At 36.4% G+C, this 19,667-nt stretch overlaps 1 protein-coding gene across 2 annotated transcripts in view; it reads left to right on the top strand.

The window, feature by feature from the left end:
- The window catches only part of LOC309390035 (serine/threonine-protein phosphatase 4 regulatory subunit 1-like), a 41,535-nt gene that overhangs the window by 11,322 nt on the left and 10,546 nt on the right, over positions 1–19,667 (top strand). For both annotated transcript variants that reach the window (XM_081949110.1, XM_081949109.1), the window contains 13 exons: positions 1,038–1,144; positions 2,230–2,372; positions 5,392–5,538; positions 7,000–7,107; positions 7,754–7,819; positions 8,835–8,993; positions 9,959–10,110; positions 11,275–11,714; positions 13,372–13,589; positions 14,746–14,835; positions 15,742–15,927; positions 17,434–17,595; positions 18,903–19,003. In XM_081949110.1, coding sequence (XP_081805236.1) covers positions 1,038–1,144; positions 2,230–2,372; positions 5,392–5,538; positions 7,000–7,107; positions 7,754–7,819; positions 8,835–8,993; positions 9,959–10,110; positions 11,275–11,714; positions 13,372–13,589; positions 14,746–14,835; positions 15,742–15,927; positions 17,434–17,595; positions 18,903–19,003 — 2,079 coding nt within the window. The remainder of the gene's footprint in view (positions 1–1,037; positions 1,145–2,229; positions 2,373–5,391; positions 5,539–6,999; positions 7,108–7,753; positions 7,820–8,834; positions 8,994–9,958; positions 10,111–11,274; positions 11,715–13,371; positions 13,590–14,745; positions 14,836–15,741; positions 15,928–17,433; positions 17,596–18,902; positions 19,004–19,667) is intronic.

Raw genomic sequence — 19,667 nt, 5'->3', positions numbered from 1 at the left:
GCAGATATGTGCAAGGGGAACCTTTACCTTTACCTTATGGGTTTAGAGATTTTTTGTCTATGTGGCGAGATAAAGAAATCTAAAAAGGGAATTTTATACAGATATTCCTTGTTTAATGACCAAAATTGGCACTTGCACTTCTGTTGCTAAGTGGAAGATTACGTGACCACAACAGGCTTACGATACCACTTTCTCTTCAGGTGTTAAAAAAAAATGACTGAAATTACAATTGTTAAGCAAAGCATCATGGTAGAGACATGCCTTCTCTATTAACTTGGCTTCTACCAAGCCAATCGCAAAGTGCACAAATGACACTTGTGTCCTTGTGGGACACTGTAATAATCACAAATGCAAGATTTGTCACAGTTTTTTCTAACTTTGTTGTAACTTCAAATTGGTGAATGAGGAAGTTGATAAATGAGGACTACCTGTGTAACAAATGAACATAATGGTATATTCTCTCTTCTCTGATAATAAACAGCAGTACCAGAACAAAACGGGAAAAATTTCTTTGACTTTACAACAATATTTCTATAATAATTAATAACTATGATAATAACAGAGTTGCAAAATTCTGCTTGTAACATAGCCATTTAATTGCTTTAATTATTAATCTTTTTTATCTAGGTCTTTATGTGCATGTTCAATGATTTATATGGACATATATTATGTGCTGAAATGAAGAAATTTTACCTTCCTTTGCATGCTGAAAGCAGAGAGAACAATACTCAAAAAGCTGAAATTCATCAGTTACTTAACTTTTACATGTTTTCATGGCCTATCTCTCAGTTTAGAATTCCTTTAGGATTTTTTAAAAGGAGACTTTGATTCCCAGTCAATATTGCTTTGTATGTTATCCTCTGCCAGCAATTAATTTGGAAAAGGGGATGAGCTCTACAGGAGAGTCCCCCTGTGTTGGAACATAAATAAAACATACCTGCAGTTGAATTAGACTATACTGTTGTTAAATTTGTTCACAAAGCTGTAATTATGAATTAATATTTCAAACAATAACTAAATATTTGTTGCTTGTGCAGGCAAATAATTGCCAGGGGTCTGCTTGATGTCTTTCGAGATTTCAATCATAATGAGGAAGATTTCTTGACAGTTATGTCAATAGTGGTCCGGCTGTCTGAAGATACAGGTGACTCTTCTGGTCTTTATACTGTCATTAATTAAAAATGTGTTCTTTGTATTAGTGCATTTGAGTATAAACCTGTACATATGAAATCTAGATTATGACTATAATCACTGGCAGGGTTCTACAGATTTTGAGACTCAAAAGAAAAAAATTAAGAATTAAATATTTTACTTGATTTGCGGTGACAGTAATTATCAGCATCTTTAAAAAGTCTTGTAAATTCCCAATGATAATTTGCATATCTGATTTCCAGTTTGTAGGCTGCAAAGATATTATAACAAAATAGAATTTTAAACTCCTGAGATTTCCAGATGTTTTTCACATTTTTGCTTGAAATCTCAAGAGATTTTGTTGTTCTTGTAGAGACTATAAGAAAGTGATAAATCACTAAAATAGTTTATACTTGTGGTCAAGGAGGAAGTGATTTCTTCATATATTTATTACATTTGGTTTCTATTTTTATCAGTTTATAATGCAATATAAGTTGCATTTAAACTATTTTCGGTTTCACTGCCTTTCAGGTAAGATACTATGTTTCTGGAGAAAGCACAAGAAAAAAAATCAACCACATAGCGTATTGGATAGGAGTAGCTCCTCTATAAAGAAAGGTTATGGTGTTTGGAACTGTTTAGCTTAAGAAGTAGTTTTGTATTAGTTTAGAGAAATAATCATAAAATATTGATAGAGACTATTCTTTCCCTCCTTTCTTCAAAGTATTAGCATTGGAATTAGCCATTGAAATGAAAATTCTGAACAATATAAAATGTTTTCTCTACTTTTTACACTATTTCTAGTTAAACTGTAAAAATTGCAACTAGCAGATATTGTGATGTCTATCAATTTATTTAATAGTATTAAAAGATGACTAGAAAAAAATCATGGAACACTGTTTTTAATAGTTTGATGGCTATATGCTGCCTTATTTTTATTGGAGGCATCATGCTTAATGTCAGTGCCAAGGAGAAACAGTGAATGAAGGCTACTATTTGTTGGCTTCCCAGATCCATCTTCTCAGCTGCTAATGGGATAAAAAATGTTGGCTTAATCCTAAAAGTATCTTTCAAATTTTTTAAAATTTCAATTTCTAGAACCTACTGTACGGACAGAATTAATGGAACAGATACCACCCATTGCCATTTTTCTACAGGAGAGTAGGCCAAACTTCCCTGCAGCATTTTCTGAATACCTTATGCCTATAGTGGTGAGATACCTCACAGATCCAAATAATCAGGTATTGTTTTTTAAATGGAATGTATTGTTCACTCAGTTGTGGTAATTTTTTCTTGTAATATTCAGTTAGATACTTTGATTTTGCTTGATATTCAATTGGGTTTGTGCTTATATGTTCCCTTATCCTCCTGTGACAAAGCTTTGAAGAGACATTAAGAGTCTTTTATTTCTATTCTAGATTAACCGTACCTTATAATACCTAAATCTATATGAACTGTGTTTAATCCTAATTATGTTTTATTGGAAGGAACCAACAGTTTATAACATAAGATTAAAAACATAAAGCCAATTCATATTTGACACTACACTTACTACTTCATATTATTTAAGTCATTTTATTTCCAAAAGACCATCCAGAACAGTTCCATTTTTAACAGTTGATGGAAGGCCAGTGTAATTTTGGGACACATCCCCAATGGGATGTGGGGGGACTGCAATAGAGAATCATTGCTTGCTGTCTCTGTACCCTTTCACCTCTGTTATGTGGGGGACCATTAAAAAACGTTGGCAGAAGGTCTACATTAAAGAATTGGGTGGACAAGGTCTAGAGGAGGTAAAGCTGTAAGTACCACAATTGTGTTCAGAGAATTTCCAGCTTAATAAAACCAACTTAGCATGTGCTGCCCTTGTCTCAGCAATCCAGGATAGAGATAAAACATATGTACCCATAAAACTATATTTTTTCTCTCTTAAAAGCAATACCATGATGTATAATCTTGTGATAATGAGATTATAACAATGGAACTTAATTGTTCCGCAAGTAATTTAATCAATTTCATGTATGCTGATCACAAAATATTATTTCATCATCATCATCATCATCATCATCATCATCATCATCATCATTATTATTATTATTATTATGTTAATCTTTCGTGAGATTCACAGGCTTTGGGGCTGGTTGGTAGCTCAACAGCTCGAGTCCTAGCCAAGGACCTAGGAACTGTTAAGGTAACATTGGAGGATATAAGTTGTTCCAAGTAGGGTGATTTTTTGTAGGGTCAAAATGTTGAAGTCAGGGAAATTTAGAATTTTTAAATAGCGAGGTAGCCCTTAAGGTATTGCTCCAAGGGTTCCAATTACAATTGGGACAACACATGATTTCTTTTTCCACAGTCGCTCAACCTCAATTTGCAAGTCCCGGTATTTTGTGATTTTTTTCTTGCTGTTTATCTTCAATTCATGCATCACCAGGTATTGCAATGTCAATACTTTTTTCTTTTCAACTATTGTTATGTATTGTAGACCAAGTGCCTGTCAGTCTGGATTCTGAAGTCCCACAAGATTTTGCCTTTCTCATTCTCTAAAACCTTCTCAACCTGATGGTCCCAGTGGTTTTTGCTGTACTCACATCCAAACTTTTGGCACAATTTCCAGTGAATAATCTTAGCAACGTGGTCATGCGTTGTAGGTAGTCAGTTTGTGAAATTTTGCTGCACCCGCTGATCAAGTGGTCGACTGTCTCATCTTTCTCATTATAGAGGCGACATTTGCTGTTGGTGGTAACATGTTGAATTTTTGCCTTCATGCAGTTTGTGGCTAAGGCTTGTTCTTGAGCTGCCAAAATAAAGCCTTCTGTTTCTTTTTTCAGTACTCCTGATCTTAACCAGTTCCAAGTTAGTTTTTGGTCAGCTTTGCCTTCAATACTTTTCAAGTATTGGCCATGCATAGCTTTGCTTTTCCAATTTTCAGCTCGCTTCTTTCTTATATTCAGCTTTTAACGTAGTTGTCTTCAAAAGGCCTCCTTATTTACTTCCTTAATCATTGGTTCTTCACTTTTCTGGATGTAATCATTCAAGCTGTGCCTTTCTTCTTCCACAGTCTGCTTTACTTGTAGGAGTCCTCGACCACCCTTTGCTCTTGGTAGATACAATCGGTCAACATCACTTTTACGGTGCAAAGCATGATTCATTGTCATAAGCTTCCTTGTTTTTCTGTACAAATTGTCCAACCCCATCTGGGTCCAGTCAATTATTCCTGCAGAGTTTCAAATTACAGGTATAGCCCAGGTATTTATGGCTTTTATGATATTTCCTCCACTCAGTTTGGACTTTAATACCTTGCGAATTCGTCGAATGTACTTGGCTGAGGTTAATTCCTTGACTTTATTATGCATTAAGTTAAAGGCCTCTAAAATCCCCAAGTATTTGTAGCCTTCTTCTGGTTTTACTGCCTTTATCATTTCTTCATTCTCAAGTTGTGTTCCATCATCTTCTAGGACCTTGCTGCCTTGACTGCCATTGTTGTACATTTGTCAATTCCAAACTGCATACCAATGTGTTGGCTAAATTCTTTTGTGCTTTCAATTAATAAATTCAGTTCAGCTTTTGTTTTACCAAACAGCTTCAAATCATCCATGTACACCAAGTGTGAAATTTTCAGTCCTTTCTTTGCAAGTTCGTATCCACAGTTCACCTTCTTCAAAATGGTTGTCAGTGGTAGCATTGAGAGTATAAATAGTAGGGGTGAAAGGAAATCACCCTGGAAAATGCCTCACTTTATTTCAAGTTCACCCAGTTCTTCTCCATTATAAGCTTTGTTTTCCAGAGGTTCATTGAAGTTTCCATGATTTTGTGTATGTTGCTGCTAATGCCAAAGATTTTCAGGCATTTCTTGATCCAGCTGTGGGGAATTGAATCAAATGCTTTCTTATAGTCTATACAAGCCATGAACAGCTTGGTTCGTCTTTTCTTTGAATTCTTTAGGATTAGCTTGTCAATCAGCAGTTGGTCCTTTGTTCCTCTTGAATTTTTGCAGCATCCTTTCCGTTCTACAGGAGGCAAGTCATTTCTTTCCAAGTATCTGTAAATTTGGTTTGCAATGATACCAGTAAGGAGTATCATTAAAATTAATTTTAATTTTAACCATGCAATGCTTTCTTCTGCCAACTTTCCATTCTTGATTTTTTAAACTAATTATTATTATTATTATTATTATTATTATTATTATTATTATTATTATTATTATTATTATTATTATTATTATTATTATTATTATTATTATTATTTCTCCTTTGTTAGGTTAGAAAAGCAAGCCAGGATTCACTGCTAATATTACTGGATCAACAACTTATTGCTCAACATGATATTGAAAATAAGGTGTGTCCAATTCTGCTGGAGCTTTCTGCTCCTGAAAGTGATGATGAATACAAGGTGGAGGCAGTCAATGTAGGTATCTCATTTATTGTGACTGTTTTTTCTGAATTGATAGTAGGGGAATTTATCTAGCATTTTAATAACATCTATATAATTATGTAAAACTAATGGTACTAATTAAATTTCATTGTCATTGTCATGTTCAGCAGTTTTCCAAATATTGATCTCCTTTTATGTCATTTGAACAGGAATGTGTTCAATTTATTTTGGTCTTACCATCTCAGCAGAGATCTCATTCGACCAAATGAATAATTTTGTACATCTTTAAAAATGTGATTTTGGAATGCTGTCTGTTCCTAAAGCTTGAGATGAAAAGCTATTTTTTCTATATCAGACTTGGTCATTTTACAGGCAGCAGATCAGGGTTCCCCAATCTTATGAGTTGGTGGCCTGAGGGGGAAGGAACAGCAGCTTTATGTGCGCAAGCGCCCACGTGAACAGGACTATAAGCGCTGTGCAACTCTTGCGCCTGCACATCACTCGCTACAATGCTTCCGCGGCCTGGTGGCCAAGAGGTCACGGCTTGGTAGTGGGCCACGTCCTACAGGTTGGGACCCCTGTTGTAGATGGTCCCAATCCGGCCCATGGCATCAGTGGGGATGGAGCAGTGGCAAGGGTGGCGTTGGCAGGGGCAGAGCAGCAGTGGAGGGTGGGGTAGCATTGACGGGGTGGAGCAGCCCTCAATAATAAAAAATTAATTGCTCACTCCTGTCCTATATCATAGGAAATTGTAGAAAAGCAAACATGCGCGTAAACTTCAGGAAAAGGAGGCTTTTGTGGATAAGCAAGGAAAGGAATGTTTACAACTGCTCTTGACGTTTCTTGTATTTTCAAAAGCAGTCTCCAGTCAACTTCTACTCATGATGACTTCAAGGATATACAACAGTACAAAAGGATTTCCCCCCACCTTCCCCCCCCCCCCAGTCAGACAGTGTATGATTTATACTTTATTTTCTCCCATTTATACTTTATTTTTCAGCAAACATTGTTCCCCAAACTGCTTACAATCCAAAACCACATGAAAGTATAATATGATTAGGGGTGTGTTGATCTCTTCTAGCTTTCTGGCTTCTGTCGGTGATGCAAACCAGACTTTCTCCTTCCTTCCAAAGAGGAAAACCACAAACATACAGAGTCATGGTTAATACAAAAACATCCGTACACAAGAGCAGCTTTATTTTTGCTGGATGCAATCTGTTGTTTTTAGGATTCTTTGATTGTTTATTCTATTCATAGCACTTCTAGTATGAGATCAACTAGATGTGGTCACTGTTTCTTTAAAGGAATCGTATTTAGGTATTGTATCTGATTCCATGCCTTAATACTTATGCACCTCATGAATTCTATTCTTGAACTGTAACACTGTTCCCAATCGAGTTACATCTTTTAATACATTTTTGACAGAAATGATAAAAATCTAAAGAAAAATTATAAAATAAAGAAAAAATGATTTTTTTCTCTCTCTCTCAATAGATAATCTGCAAAATGGCATCCATGGTCAACAAATCTACTCTTGAGCGCTTGCTGCTTCTTCGATTCTGTGAGCTTTGCAGTGATGGAAAACTCTTTCAAGTCCGGAAGGTTAACATTTGTTGATTTTATACTAATTTAGTCATCTGCATTGGAACATACCTAATAAAATTTTGGAATTAAATTAACTTAATTTGTAAGTACTATTGAAACCCCCCCTTCCCCATTTAAAAATTATTTAATATAAGTGTCAAAGCAAGTTTATCTTGTTTTACATTTGAACTGCCGCTCTCATTAAAGTGGCCGTTATGAAATATAATTGACCACTGGCACCATCTAACTTCAGCCATAGCCAACACAAATCAGTTGATGCACACTTGAAGGCCATTGAAGGGCTTATTGTTATAAATATTCATTCTAATGGGGCTAACTGAGATTATATGCATACATGGTGCGTACAAGAACTGTCTGGTAAAAGTACAGAACGTGATTATATCCAAATAATGACTCTCACATGTTTACTTTATGATATAAATCCCACCATTCTATGTTCCCATTTTGACCTGTGAAGCAAGTAACGTAAAACATAGCATTTTAATCATGGCATACATTTTCCCACCCCTGTGCATGTTTTTGGTGTAGCATTCGGCTTTTGTTTATGAAGGTCCATAATTAAGTTAGTATGTATGTATAACGAAACACAAAGTAGATTAACATTATGGTAGCAACAAAGAAGCATTTGTTTCTTTTGCTTTAGGTCTGTGCAGCCAGCTTTGGCGATATATGCAGCGCAGTTGGGCAGGAAGCCACAGAAAATAATTTGGTATGTTAAAATCTGAGCGTCAAGTTACACATCTTGGAATTTCATGCTGCTAGCAACCTATGTCATATAAAGGATACCAAATTAATGTCTTCTGTGTGTATACAAAGCAGACAACTCCTCTGAAATGCTTGGATTAATGGGAAAACTTTACTGGAGACGACTCCTTCCAGTAATTGCCAGAACTTAATATATGACAGCACTGTAGAATGCAAAGATACTACAACTTGTTGGATCTAGCTGAACAAATGTTTATTTTCTCCACTATTAAGTAATATTTATTGTTTCCCAAAATATGTCTTCATTTTAAAATGTTGCTCTTGAGTTTCAGCCATGGCTGAATCTTTTTGGGTTGGCAAACAAATTTATTGCCAGAAAAAAGAAGTTTCATTTTGTTGACCCCAAATCTCATTCTTAAATTCAGAAAAGAAAGCGGCTTCTTTAGTTCTGCTTTTCTTAAATTGCTGCAGCTTGCAAGACACTGATAGGCTGTATGTTGGCCATTCTGGTCCACTAAGGAAACTATTTTTTCCCTTCCAACTTGGTGCTTATAAATTCCACACACACACCCTTCCTGTTTTTTCTCTCTCTTCGGGCTAAAACTGCAGTATGCTTGATCTTTAGTTAGATATGGTAACTTAATTTTACAAGGTTAATCCTTTAATGTTAATATTCCTTTCTTCAGCTTTGCTAAAAGGACATGAATATTTTTAAAGTTCTGCTGTCAGCTTCTAATCAGAGACTCAAATTAGACTGACATTCTCAAGGAACTGAGCTTTCTGTTACAGCATTATGTACTTAGAAGTATGAGTTGCTCAGTATGAGACTAAGTTGATTGTGCACATTTTCATTCATTTGTGATTAAATCATTCGATAAATAATTTACTCTTTGTTACAAACTACTAAATGAATGTTTTGCCTGCTAATTTGATCAGTATTTGTAAGTAAACATTTTCCAAGTAGACAAGATAATGTATACAAACAAATCAATTGTTCTGCTGTGTCTTTATTTTGGCAGATTCCAAAGTTTTTTGAGCTCTGCTCTGATAACATTTGGAGTATGCGGAAAGCTTGTGCTGAATGCTTTATGGCTGTCTCCTGTACCGTTTCTCCTGAGATTCGGAGGACCAAACTGTCTCCCCTCTTCATCGGTCTCATTAGTGATCCTTGCAGATGGGTAAATAGAGTCAAATTGTTCACCTTAAATTAGAGTGATTCCATAAAAGCAGTGAACCTTTGTTTGCTAAAAACAAAAAAAATATTTTGAAAAATGCCATGTATACTTTGATTTAATAGCAATGTTGTTAGCTCCTTTCAGCAGCTCCTATATCTCCAAAATAAACTCAGGTAGTTTCCATGTATTAAAACTCAAAGGAACTACTGTTTGGGCAAATAGATATTTTTGATTTTGTATGCATGCTTGCCTCCTTAAATTTTGAGCAGTTGAGCTTAAATCAATTGTTCACTGCAAGCAATATTGCAGATTTGTGGAAATATTCTGCTCTTTTTTCATTCTAATAATCTTATCATTCAATTTTTCCTCTAGTCTTTAAAATTTTTGCAAAAATACAGTAGAGCTCAGTGCGGCCGAAGTGTCATGCAGGTACAGATATGATGTTTGACATTAGACAAAATTAATTCCAATCAAAGCTGCCTATTAATAAAGGCTAGATTTTTTTTGCAATCCATTTTTTTTGGTCATGGCCTGTAGCCTTAAAAATAAAGTGTGCACATTTGAAGCAATTATACTTTTTTTTTACTAATATTGATTGAATACGTACCATCAAGTTGATATCAGCTCTTAGCAACCACAAAATAGATTTTCTCCTGAAGGATCTGTCCCCAAACTAGTCCTTCAACTACATCGACAGTTGTAGTTGAGCTCATGTTGCTGCTGGTTGTCTGGTGGTTCTTTTATTTTTTTCCTATCACACTAATACAGCGAAATTATAACATTTCTTCTTCTGCAGAAACTGAGCATCTGTTCTCTAGAGTTTATGGATTTTGTAACAAGACCAAATAAGTGGCATTAAAGATGCCAATCTGAGTTGATGATTTCGCTTTTGAATTACATGTAATTCATGAACATTTAGCTAAACAGTATCAGTGCCATTATACTTTCTTATATTTCCAATATTCTAGGTTCGTCAAGCTGCTTTCCAATCACTTGGTCCTTTCATTTCTACTTTTGCAAACCCTTCCAGTGCTGGTCTTTACATTCGAGAGGATGGGACGCTCAGCATCCGGCCTTGTAGTCCATGCCCAGACCACAGTGCAAATTTAAAGCTATCAAGGTATAGCGATTTGGCATTAAGGGTAACTTGGGTAGCCTGAAACTAGAACTCTGTTTTTGATCCAATTTTTTGATCCAATTGAGAAGTCATTAATGGGGTTATTGAATTTCTCAGGACGAAGGATTCTATTTTTGATAGCTCAAAATTCAATATTCATTTCAAAAAGTACTTTATGTAATAAAATATTATTCCCTCCGCTTTATAATTATAAGAGTCTTCAGAGTGTGCAATGATTTACTATAACTAGTGATGCAACTATACGTTTGAAAATCCATATTTAACATTATTAAATGAAGTATTGAAGCTTGTAATGGTGGATAGGCTGTTACATTGCCGTAATAAGTTTATTCAATATGAGCAAGTATCTTGTGTGCTGTTTTTTCAGAAGTTATTTGCCATTGAATTGAAAGTATTTAATCATAACTTTGAAAACTAGATTTTAAAATAGAAGACAACTGGAGAAGCTCTTCTTTTTTAAAAAAAAGGCAGTAAGTGTAATATTAGAACAGTAAATGCCTGAATGCCCCCTAAAAGAAATGGGAAATTTACTTTATTCTCGCTCATATTTGCTTGGATAATTTTATTTTTATTTTTTTTATTTTTCCAATTGTTTCATCTCTTTATGATGTACATAGAAAACATGGTGAAAATAAATTGCATATATCAGATTGGAGATTAAGTAGTAATTGTAAATCTAAGACACATTTTTACAGCAAGACAGTTACAAATTACCTCGTTGCAAAATTTGAAAAAAAATATTTCAAAATTTAATCCAGAATTTCAGGGGCCATTGGACTTTTTTTTATTACTTTCCTTCTCTTCTGAATGTGGTGAAAAAGCCCCAGTAGTGCAATAAAGCTTTTATTTGATCTCGGGATCTCTTTGATCAGACAATTTAGAATTCAGTGTCAATTTCTTGACCTCACAGCAAATATGGCCTGGAAGGCCAAGTAATTAGTAAATAAATGAAGTTACTTAAACAAGTTAAATGTAAGTTTGTTTAATCTTATGAAGCACCAGTGTTTTCAGAAGCAGATTAATTTTGAGAGAAAAGCCATGGCTATCATAATTGAAATTGTATTTAAACCACTACATTTAGGTGAGCTCAGTTTATGTTGGCTTTATTTTTCTTCATTGTTGTTTTAACAGTATTTCTCTTCTCAGATCAGAGAACTCATTGGAAAATAAATTGGAATCTTTGGCAGTGGAATCTTCTTTTACCCCTGTGGTTTGTTCTGAAATGTCACACTTGGATTCACAGAATCATTGTTCAGCCATACACATCAATTTTGGAATAGATCAGACTATATTACCTCAGGGAGATGAGACTTTTTTAACCAGCGATATTAAAAACTCTCAAACCGGCAAATATCAGGAAATTAGCTCAAGAATCCAGTCCGGACAGGATGTGTTTAATACTTTCTTATACTGGCGACCTCCTCTTCCTGATATAAGCCAAGATATAGAGCTGCTTCAGGGCAAGACAGAGAAACATGACAGCACCTTGGTATCACAGACACTTTATAATAACTGCGTTGCCAGCAGTGAAATTAAAAAAGTTCTGCAAAGTTTGCAGGAGCACATGGATGACCCCGATGTTCAAGGCAAGTTTTACTAACAGCCATCCTGGTGGTGTTGTCTTCTTGAAATTTCTGCTCTTGGTTGGCATGTTCTTTCCCAGCCCCTCTTTACAAAGAAAAAGCATTTTCAGAGCTCTGTATAGTTCCCCTGACACTCATAAAAAATTTCATTCTGAGTCATCAAAGATGGAGTTGTCAAGAAAGTGTCGGAAGTCAGGGCTAAATTTTTGGCATCTGCTGGAGAACACCTTTCCCGACTCCACTTTAGCTCTATCTTCTAGTTGAGAATAGCTTCCCCCCCCACTTCTTCAACTGGTCAGAGAAGATCCTGCATCCTGTTCTCCCCCCCCCCCCAAAAAAAAGAGACAGTAAAAGTGTAGGAAACCAGGTAGAACACAGTAAAGTCAACCCACTTGTGAATCACAACTTAAGCTCATCAAGACACATTACTGCCTGGCTGGCACTTCCACCAAAATCAAACCTTTATTGTCATAATACAACGTGTACAGTGAGCCTCCCTTCATCCCCCCCCCCCCAACACAAGACAACTCACAGTGAAAGACAAAAAATCCCTAGCCCAGTGAATCCTACTAAGATCCTAACACCCAGTCCTATTGCATTATTCGCCTTGGCAGATAGCTTTTCCCCCAAAAGTCTTATTTGCAGGATCTCAGGGTATTTTGACCATGAAAGAAACCATAGATTAAAGTAATTTAAAATATAGAAATAACATCAAAAAGGCTTTTTATGTTTGTTGTAGTAAAGTGTCATAAAACTCCCTCTAATGGACTTGCATGCACATTTCTTATATTTTCATACTCTGGTACACCCTAACTGGGAGATATGCAGAGATCGAAAAAAACAGGAGTACTTCATAGGTGACTTCATGACTTTCAGAAGGCTAACAGGATTAGAACTGCCATCTTTGAAGGTGACTGATCCATATGACGGAGAAGTCATACTACCAAAGACCCACCAGTGCCACACATGGATTGATGGGACCCATAGCATCCCCTATGGGACCCATAGCATAGACTTCTGCCTGATCTTATTGGATGGAAAGAAACCATTGGCATTCTTGATCTTTTGCCCAAGTGTAATTTTTAAATATTATGACTCATATTGAGGACATGTGTTTCCATGAAGGGAGCATCAATGCCACTTGTTTTCCACTCAGTCAGTTATCTATAATAGCTCTAGGCTTCATCAACACAATCACATTTAACATAAATCGTTTCATTAAGCAAAACAAAATCAAGTGATCAACTTGTGATTTCCAAATAACTATTTTAAAGTGCCAATCTTAAGCATTTTTATTCAGCAGCAGTCTCTCTGTATTTAATATTTTTTATGGCTACTAAGAGTGCTCAGAATGTCATTCTTGCTCTGTAACTCTCTTTGTAGACCTCTGATTTCGAGACACTTTCAGCTTACGTGTAGAACCTCCATGAAATGTTTATATGCGACTCCCAAGGTCATCCTGTCTTCATAAACATTTCTGGATCTGAACATTCCCAATAGCCATAAATAAACCTACCTTCACTGATTTAAGAACCAGTGTATGCAATATTTTCATTCATTATTCATAGCTGTTTTATTGAAAGTCTTTATATGTTTTTAACATTTTGGAAAATGAGGTGCAGTATTTAAAAACTTAATGGGATTTATTCCATTCAATCAGCTCAGGTTCAAGTACTGTCTGCTGCACTCAGAGCTGCCCATCTTGATTCTGTCAGTGGCTGCGACAGCAAGCAGAATGTGGAAGCTAATGATACCTATCAAGAAGACATCCCAAATTTGGTCTGTACTTCCAGAACAGCAGATGTGAATATCTTATCTTCATTGCCAAGTCTGGCTGATGTGATTGATCTACCTGATCCAACTATAATAAAAAATGCGGTAAATATGTGTTGTGGGAAAGGACAGGTGATGGTCAACTGTCCCTCTATCATTTTCCATATTTTTTAAAAAAATTATAGCCAGGTACCTCTTAGAGAACCGGATTGAAAATTACATTAGAAAGCAAATGCAACTTGAAAGGTTCACTCAGTCAAATATATATTAAAGATAACCTAAAAGCTATCTACAGGTAGTCCTCAATTTACAGCTGGTAATGCATTATCAGCCATCGCAAAACGTTGTTCCGCTATGCACATGATTATGATCTAGATGCTTGGCAACCTTTTTGCATTTATTATCAAGCACCCTACGGTCATGTGATAGTCATTTGCAATCTTCTCTACTGGCTTCCCCAGAAAGTCAGAGGGGAAGCGGGCAAGCTTTTGCCACCTGCTGGGTAGCTGAAATTCTCTCCTGGCAGACAGCTCTTTGAGAGTGAAAGGGCTACCTGCTGAGGGCAGGGGAACACCTCTGATGGGCTATAGAAACAGAGATTAAATCCCTAAGGTCTAAGCTCTGTTCCTGCAATCCTTCAGAGGAGTTCCCTTTGGTGCATATAGGGAAGCTGAAATCAGTAGGCATCTATTTCACTTCACTTAACAACACAGAAGATACAGTAGCTTAATGAGCACAATGCGGGAGTGCCAGGATTGCAGTCGTTAAGTGATGCATTCATGTGGGATTCTTACTTTACTACTGTTTTCGCTCTATGACTGAGATCAAATTGTGGTTTCAAGTTGACGACTACCTTTAATTACTGAACCTTGGAAGTTCTCACAATAAATATTTAGATTGGAGAGACCTACATAAAGGAAGCGTGATAACCTGCAGATAGGGCACTCATAGATCTTCAGTGAAGTATTAGAAAAAGGTTAAAAATGGCACCCTAATGCTGACACGGGAAGAAGAATAAATGTTAAGCTTGAAATGTTCTGCTTTTTGTGCCAAGCCAAATGAAACAAATGTTGTTTATTGGTTTTCTCTTTACTTGGCCCAATTTTATGTTTAGGTGGAATGTAGAAGCAATATAATACAATGGTACTTTTGGGTATTTTTTATCACAGTAATTCAGTTCTTAGAAATAGATTTTTTGTTACATTTCAGTTGTATTGCATTTTAATGGTGATGTATATTTTATTATTATGCACTTTTGCAGAAGTCAGAAGAACAACATAACGATGTCAACAAAGCCTTAGAGGCACAAGAGAATGATCCACGTCTTGAAGAAGATAAATCAAAATTGCAGGTTTCCAATTTTTCTGATATTCCTGGTCATAATTGAGACTTTTTAAAAAAACCTATTTTTAAACCAACTCTTGCACTTCAGTGCTGACTGATGCATGTTTTGATTACTATGTATAGAGATTTAAGCTTGATAAAACATTATTTTCAAACCTGGCCCTAGGCATTATTTTGACTCTAGATCCAATTCATACTTCTTGTCTCCTTTTATTACAAAAAAGCATTATACTTAATCTAGATTTACCCAGATTGAATATTTCACTTATCCTATTTGGAATTTTCTTCAGCCTTGGATTTTGTTATAAAAAAATAAACATAGCTTGAACAGTTATTCGTTACTTGTGAAATACATTGGTTTATTGTACCAATTTCAGAATGTAATAACTATATTGTGTAATGTTAAAATTTAAGCCAAACTCTGAAATATCAAAGGTTGATTCACTGCTATCAGTGTTGTAAAGGTGTATAATTTTATAATACTATATTATAAAATTGGGTAACCATTCGTCTGAAGTGGTGTAGGGTTTCCTGCCTAGGCAGGGGGTTGGACTAGAAGACCTCCAAGGTTCCTTCCAACTCTGCTATTCTATTCTATTCTATATACACAAAACGTGTCTATTTCTGGTTTGTAACTTATTTCCAGTTCCTTTTATCTAGTTCATTGGCTTTGCAGAATACTGGTGTGACATTTAGAATATGTGACTAAGTGTAGAAGATGCTGATTATTCCCTATTGCAGAACTGATTATGTTTGGCCCATTGTATATTTCTACACTGGCATTGTGTGGTTGCCATCTGGAGGAAGAGATAGAATGCTACACTGAAAGAACAGGTGTCTTTTAGTAGTGGTATAGCCTTACTCTTGTTTAATTTATGGTTATCAATAATTTAGTATTCTTTTTAATCTTCAGGACATTATACCTCAGCCTTTGTTGGAGCAGTATTTATCTATGACAGACCCTGCTCGAGCACAGACAGTTGATACTGAAATTGCGAAGCACTGTGCATACAGTCTTCCTGGTGTGGCCTTAACACTTGGCAGGCAAAATTGGCATTGTTTGAAGGACACCTATGAAACTTTAGCATCTGACGTACAGGTAAAATAGAAAGCAGTCGGTATTGCTTTGTATTGTTTAAGCTATGCATATAAATGTGTGAGAAGCACACAGTATTTATTATTAATCTGGGCTGCTTTGTTTAAGATAATCCCTTTCAAAGTAAGTTCCCTTAAGTAAGTCTTAAGGGGGTAGATACTTCAGAAAATTGATACCTTGATTGTATGTTTTTTTGTTGGGTTTATATTAGCCTCGAGGGCAGCATGGCTGCTTCTGAATGCCATCTGCAATGGTTTAGCCTCTGTGGAAATAGACTACTGGAGTAGATGGATCCAGTAGGGGTCTGCTCATGTTCTAAATGCACTGAATCATATACATTTATATAGTATATAAATGGCTTACTTTTATCACTGGTCTGTGCTAGAGCTACAGTAAATCAGGCTAATGAGGGTAAATAAGATATTGCCAAGCCCACTAGGAATGTAGTAGCCTTTATTGTCATTTTACATCATGTATACAACGAAATTGGTTTTAGCCTCACTGGTACAACCCATGACAAAAAATAACAAACAACATAAATAGTATAAAGAATAATTCCTATTATTATTACGAATGTTAGTTTATATAGTAAAAAATTAACCAAGCCTATATTTTTCCAGGTTTCCTGGAAATAGTTAATTGTGGAGTCCTTAGTGTTGTCTGAACTTGGTAGTTTTCTTGCGGATATTTCATTCCCAATTAGATAACACCAGTACTTGACATTGATGACATTGCACCAATGGGTAATAAAATGTCTGCAAAAACCAAAACAAACAAAAAAGCAAAACAAAAAACCCCAACCAAACTAGGTGACACCAAGGACTCCTTGGTGCTACATATATTCTTTTCTAAATAGTTAATTTTTGGACCAAAACCTCTATGAAGAGAAGTTCATAAGAAAAAGTCACATCTTCCCAGAGAAAAAGGACCGAATAACATAACATTCAGGGGTAGGGGTTGGAGGTTACATATTATGGCCGAGATAGTCTTTAACTGTTTGCTTTCTAGTAAATTAGTGTTTTCTGATTTGTCATGCCCATCATGAATAGCCATTGTGCAAAAATGTCTATGTTACGTTTTCAAAATTCTACATGTCGTCCCCCCCCCTCCCTCTACCGCAAACAACACCTATCCCATCAGAAATACTAACACTGAACAGACAGCTCTGCTTCCTCATCAGGCAGATAAAAAGTAATACTGGTAGATACTTTCCATCTTTGCTATTTTTAAAATAATCAGTATGAAGTAAAATAATAATTTTTTGACTGTTTCACTTAGTTATCAGGATTTCAATACTTTTAGGTGGAAAAGTTTATCCTTTTACTAGTCGGGAATTGTCCACTATTCAGCATTATTTAATTATCTTTGGTTCTAGTACTGTATCGGCAATTTGGTAGCACTATAGATTTGCATACGTTAGGTTTCTCTTGTTTAAATGTCCTTTAATCTTATCGTGTTTACTCAACTGTGTTCTGTACTGTTCTGCCCATTTGTGTGAACTATTTTCAGTGGAAAGTCCGTCGCACGCTTGCTTTTTCTATTCACGAGTTGGCTGTAATTCTGGGAGATCAGCTAACAGCAGCCGATTTAGTGCCTATTTTCAATGGTTTCTTAAAAGATCTGGATGAAGTACGCATTGGAATCCTCAAACATCTTTATGATTTCTTAAAGGTAGGGATAGTTCACATTTGTTCTGATTTACCTACCTCTCTCCTGAGAAGAGACCTAGATTTAGGGAGAGCCTCACGGCAGTCATTCATACTCTGGCAATTTCCTGCTTGGGTTATTGCAGTTTCTGAGCATGGGTCTGCTTTGAAAAGGGTCTGGAAACCTCAGTTCACAATAGGGATGCTCCCTGGGATTGGCTAAGCCATTGCTAAGGGACGCAGTCCTAAAGCATGTTAGTGATGGCAATTCCAGTAGCCCCACCACTCTTGATACTTTAACTGAATAACAGAATTGGAAGGGACCTTGGAGCTCATTAAATAGGAATAATGTGGATCGTTAAACAAGCATCCTTGAACTTCCAATTTCCCGTTGGCTTTCCTATTAACTGCTTGTGGGTGTGCAAAAATCATGATTGTATGACTGCAGGGGCTTGTTAAATACTTGTCAGGGTTCCAAGTAACATACCCATAGCAAACAAAACTCTTGAGGCAGGTAGATTCCTCAAAGAATAATTTTATTGGATATGTCATATTGGCACAGGCTGGTGAAAACCGACTCTGACTATTCTCACGGTTTTCATGTAATTAAAAGTTTTTCACCTTCTCAAAACAATCAGTCACATGGTCCAACCAGGACGCTGTCCAGTTGCTAGGTGACTCCAGGCCCCTCCTTCCAAACATATGCAGGAATGTCCTTGGTTCCCAAGAGAAAATATTTTGTTTTGACTACAACACCCCAACTATCTCTATCCCCCCTCCCTGTCCCTCTTCTCTAGTGTATCAACGCTGAAGTCTCAAAATGGCCTCAGTCAAGCCAGTTTCAGGGTTGACAATACTATTCATTCAGGACCATCATAACTTTGAATGGCTGCGGAATGAATAGTTGCAACCCGAAGGCTATCTGTAGTATCAGTTCCTGGCAGATTCATTTCCAGACCCATTTTAGTTTTTGATCTTTAAAGCTCTAAATGGCTTAAGACCAAGTTACCTGAAGGAGCACTTTCTCCCACATTTATATTCCTGGATTTTATGCATGTTTAATGATCCCTGTCCCATACAGACAGGTTTTTTCAGTAGTCATCTTGCCCCCCAAAAACCCCTTGTCACTTTTTTCAATGCCATTGTAATTTTGAATGGTCACTAAATGAACAGTATTAAATTGAGGACTACCTGTACTGCGAATGAAGTATTTCTATGAAATGAGTCTTTTATGTTTCATAGATGTTAGATTAACATCAAACGCTGTGTGTGTCTTCAGACAAAAGAAAAATCAGTTGTCAGACATATTGTTTTGTATCGTTTTGTTTTTAGTTGCTTCATGCTGAAAAAAGACGTGAATACCTTTTTCAGCTTCAAGAATTTGTGGTGACCGACAATAGCAGGAATTGGCGATTTCGTTATGAACTTGCAGAGTAAGTTAAGATTCCTTTGATTTTTTTCCATAAGCTTATTGCTTAATGGATGTGTCATTTACCTTCAAGCATAGAAGGCATAATTAAAATAGTGTCCTGGGGGAAGCCAATTACTTGGGCCTTTTTCAGTGCTCAGGCCTGAGCTTGGGACTGAAATGGCATTGGTCACTCTTTGTCAGGGCCTGACAAAGAGTGACACCTCCTGAGCTTACTAAATCCCTCAGCAGCCTTTGATATCATCAGCCAGGAAATATTAGGCAACCTGTGAGAAATGGGGATTGGAGGTATTAATTTCAGATGTTTGGCTCCTTCCTGAATGGATTATTCCAATTGGTGGTATGGTGAGTGGGGGAGAAAAGAGAAGAAAAATTGATGCTGCAAGGTTTGATTTTTCTCCCCTCTCCCCCAAAACCTTTAAGTATTTATATGAAGTTGCTGGGTGAAGTCATCCAACAGTTTGGGGAATAGAATCATCAATATGCTGATGATACGCAATTATATATCACTAACCCCAGGCTCAGCTGAAGGTGCCGTAGAGATCTTGTCTCAGTGCCTAGAGATTCTTAGGGTCTGGATGGGAGGAAACAGGCCTCAGCTGAACTCAAGCGAGATGAAGTTGCTATTTGTTCACTGTGGCCCTCAGTTAGCTCCAGTGGTGTCTCTC

Source organism: Natrix helvetica, assembly GCF_964273705.1.
Source record: "Natrix helvetica genome assembly, chromosome: 3".
In the NCBI taxonomy this organism is placed as follows: domain Eukaryota; kingdom Metazoa; phylum Chordata; class Lepidosauria; order Squamata; family Natricidae; genus Natrix; species Natrix helvetica.
The sequence above is the reverse complement of the archived record's forward strand: the minus strand, read 5'-3'. Positions and strand labels throughout refer to the sequence as shown.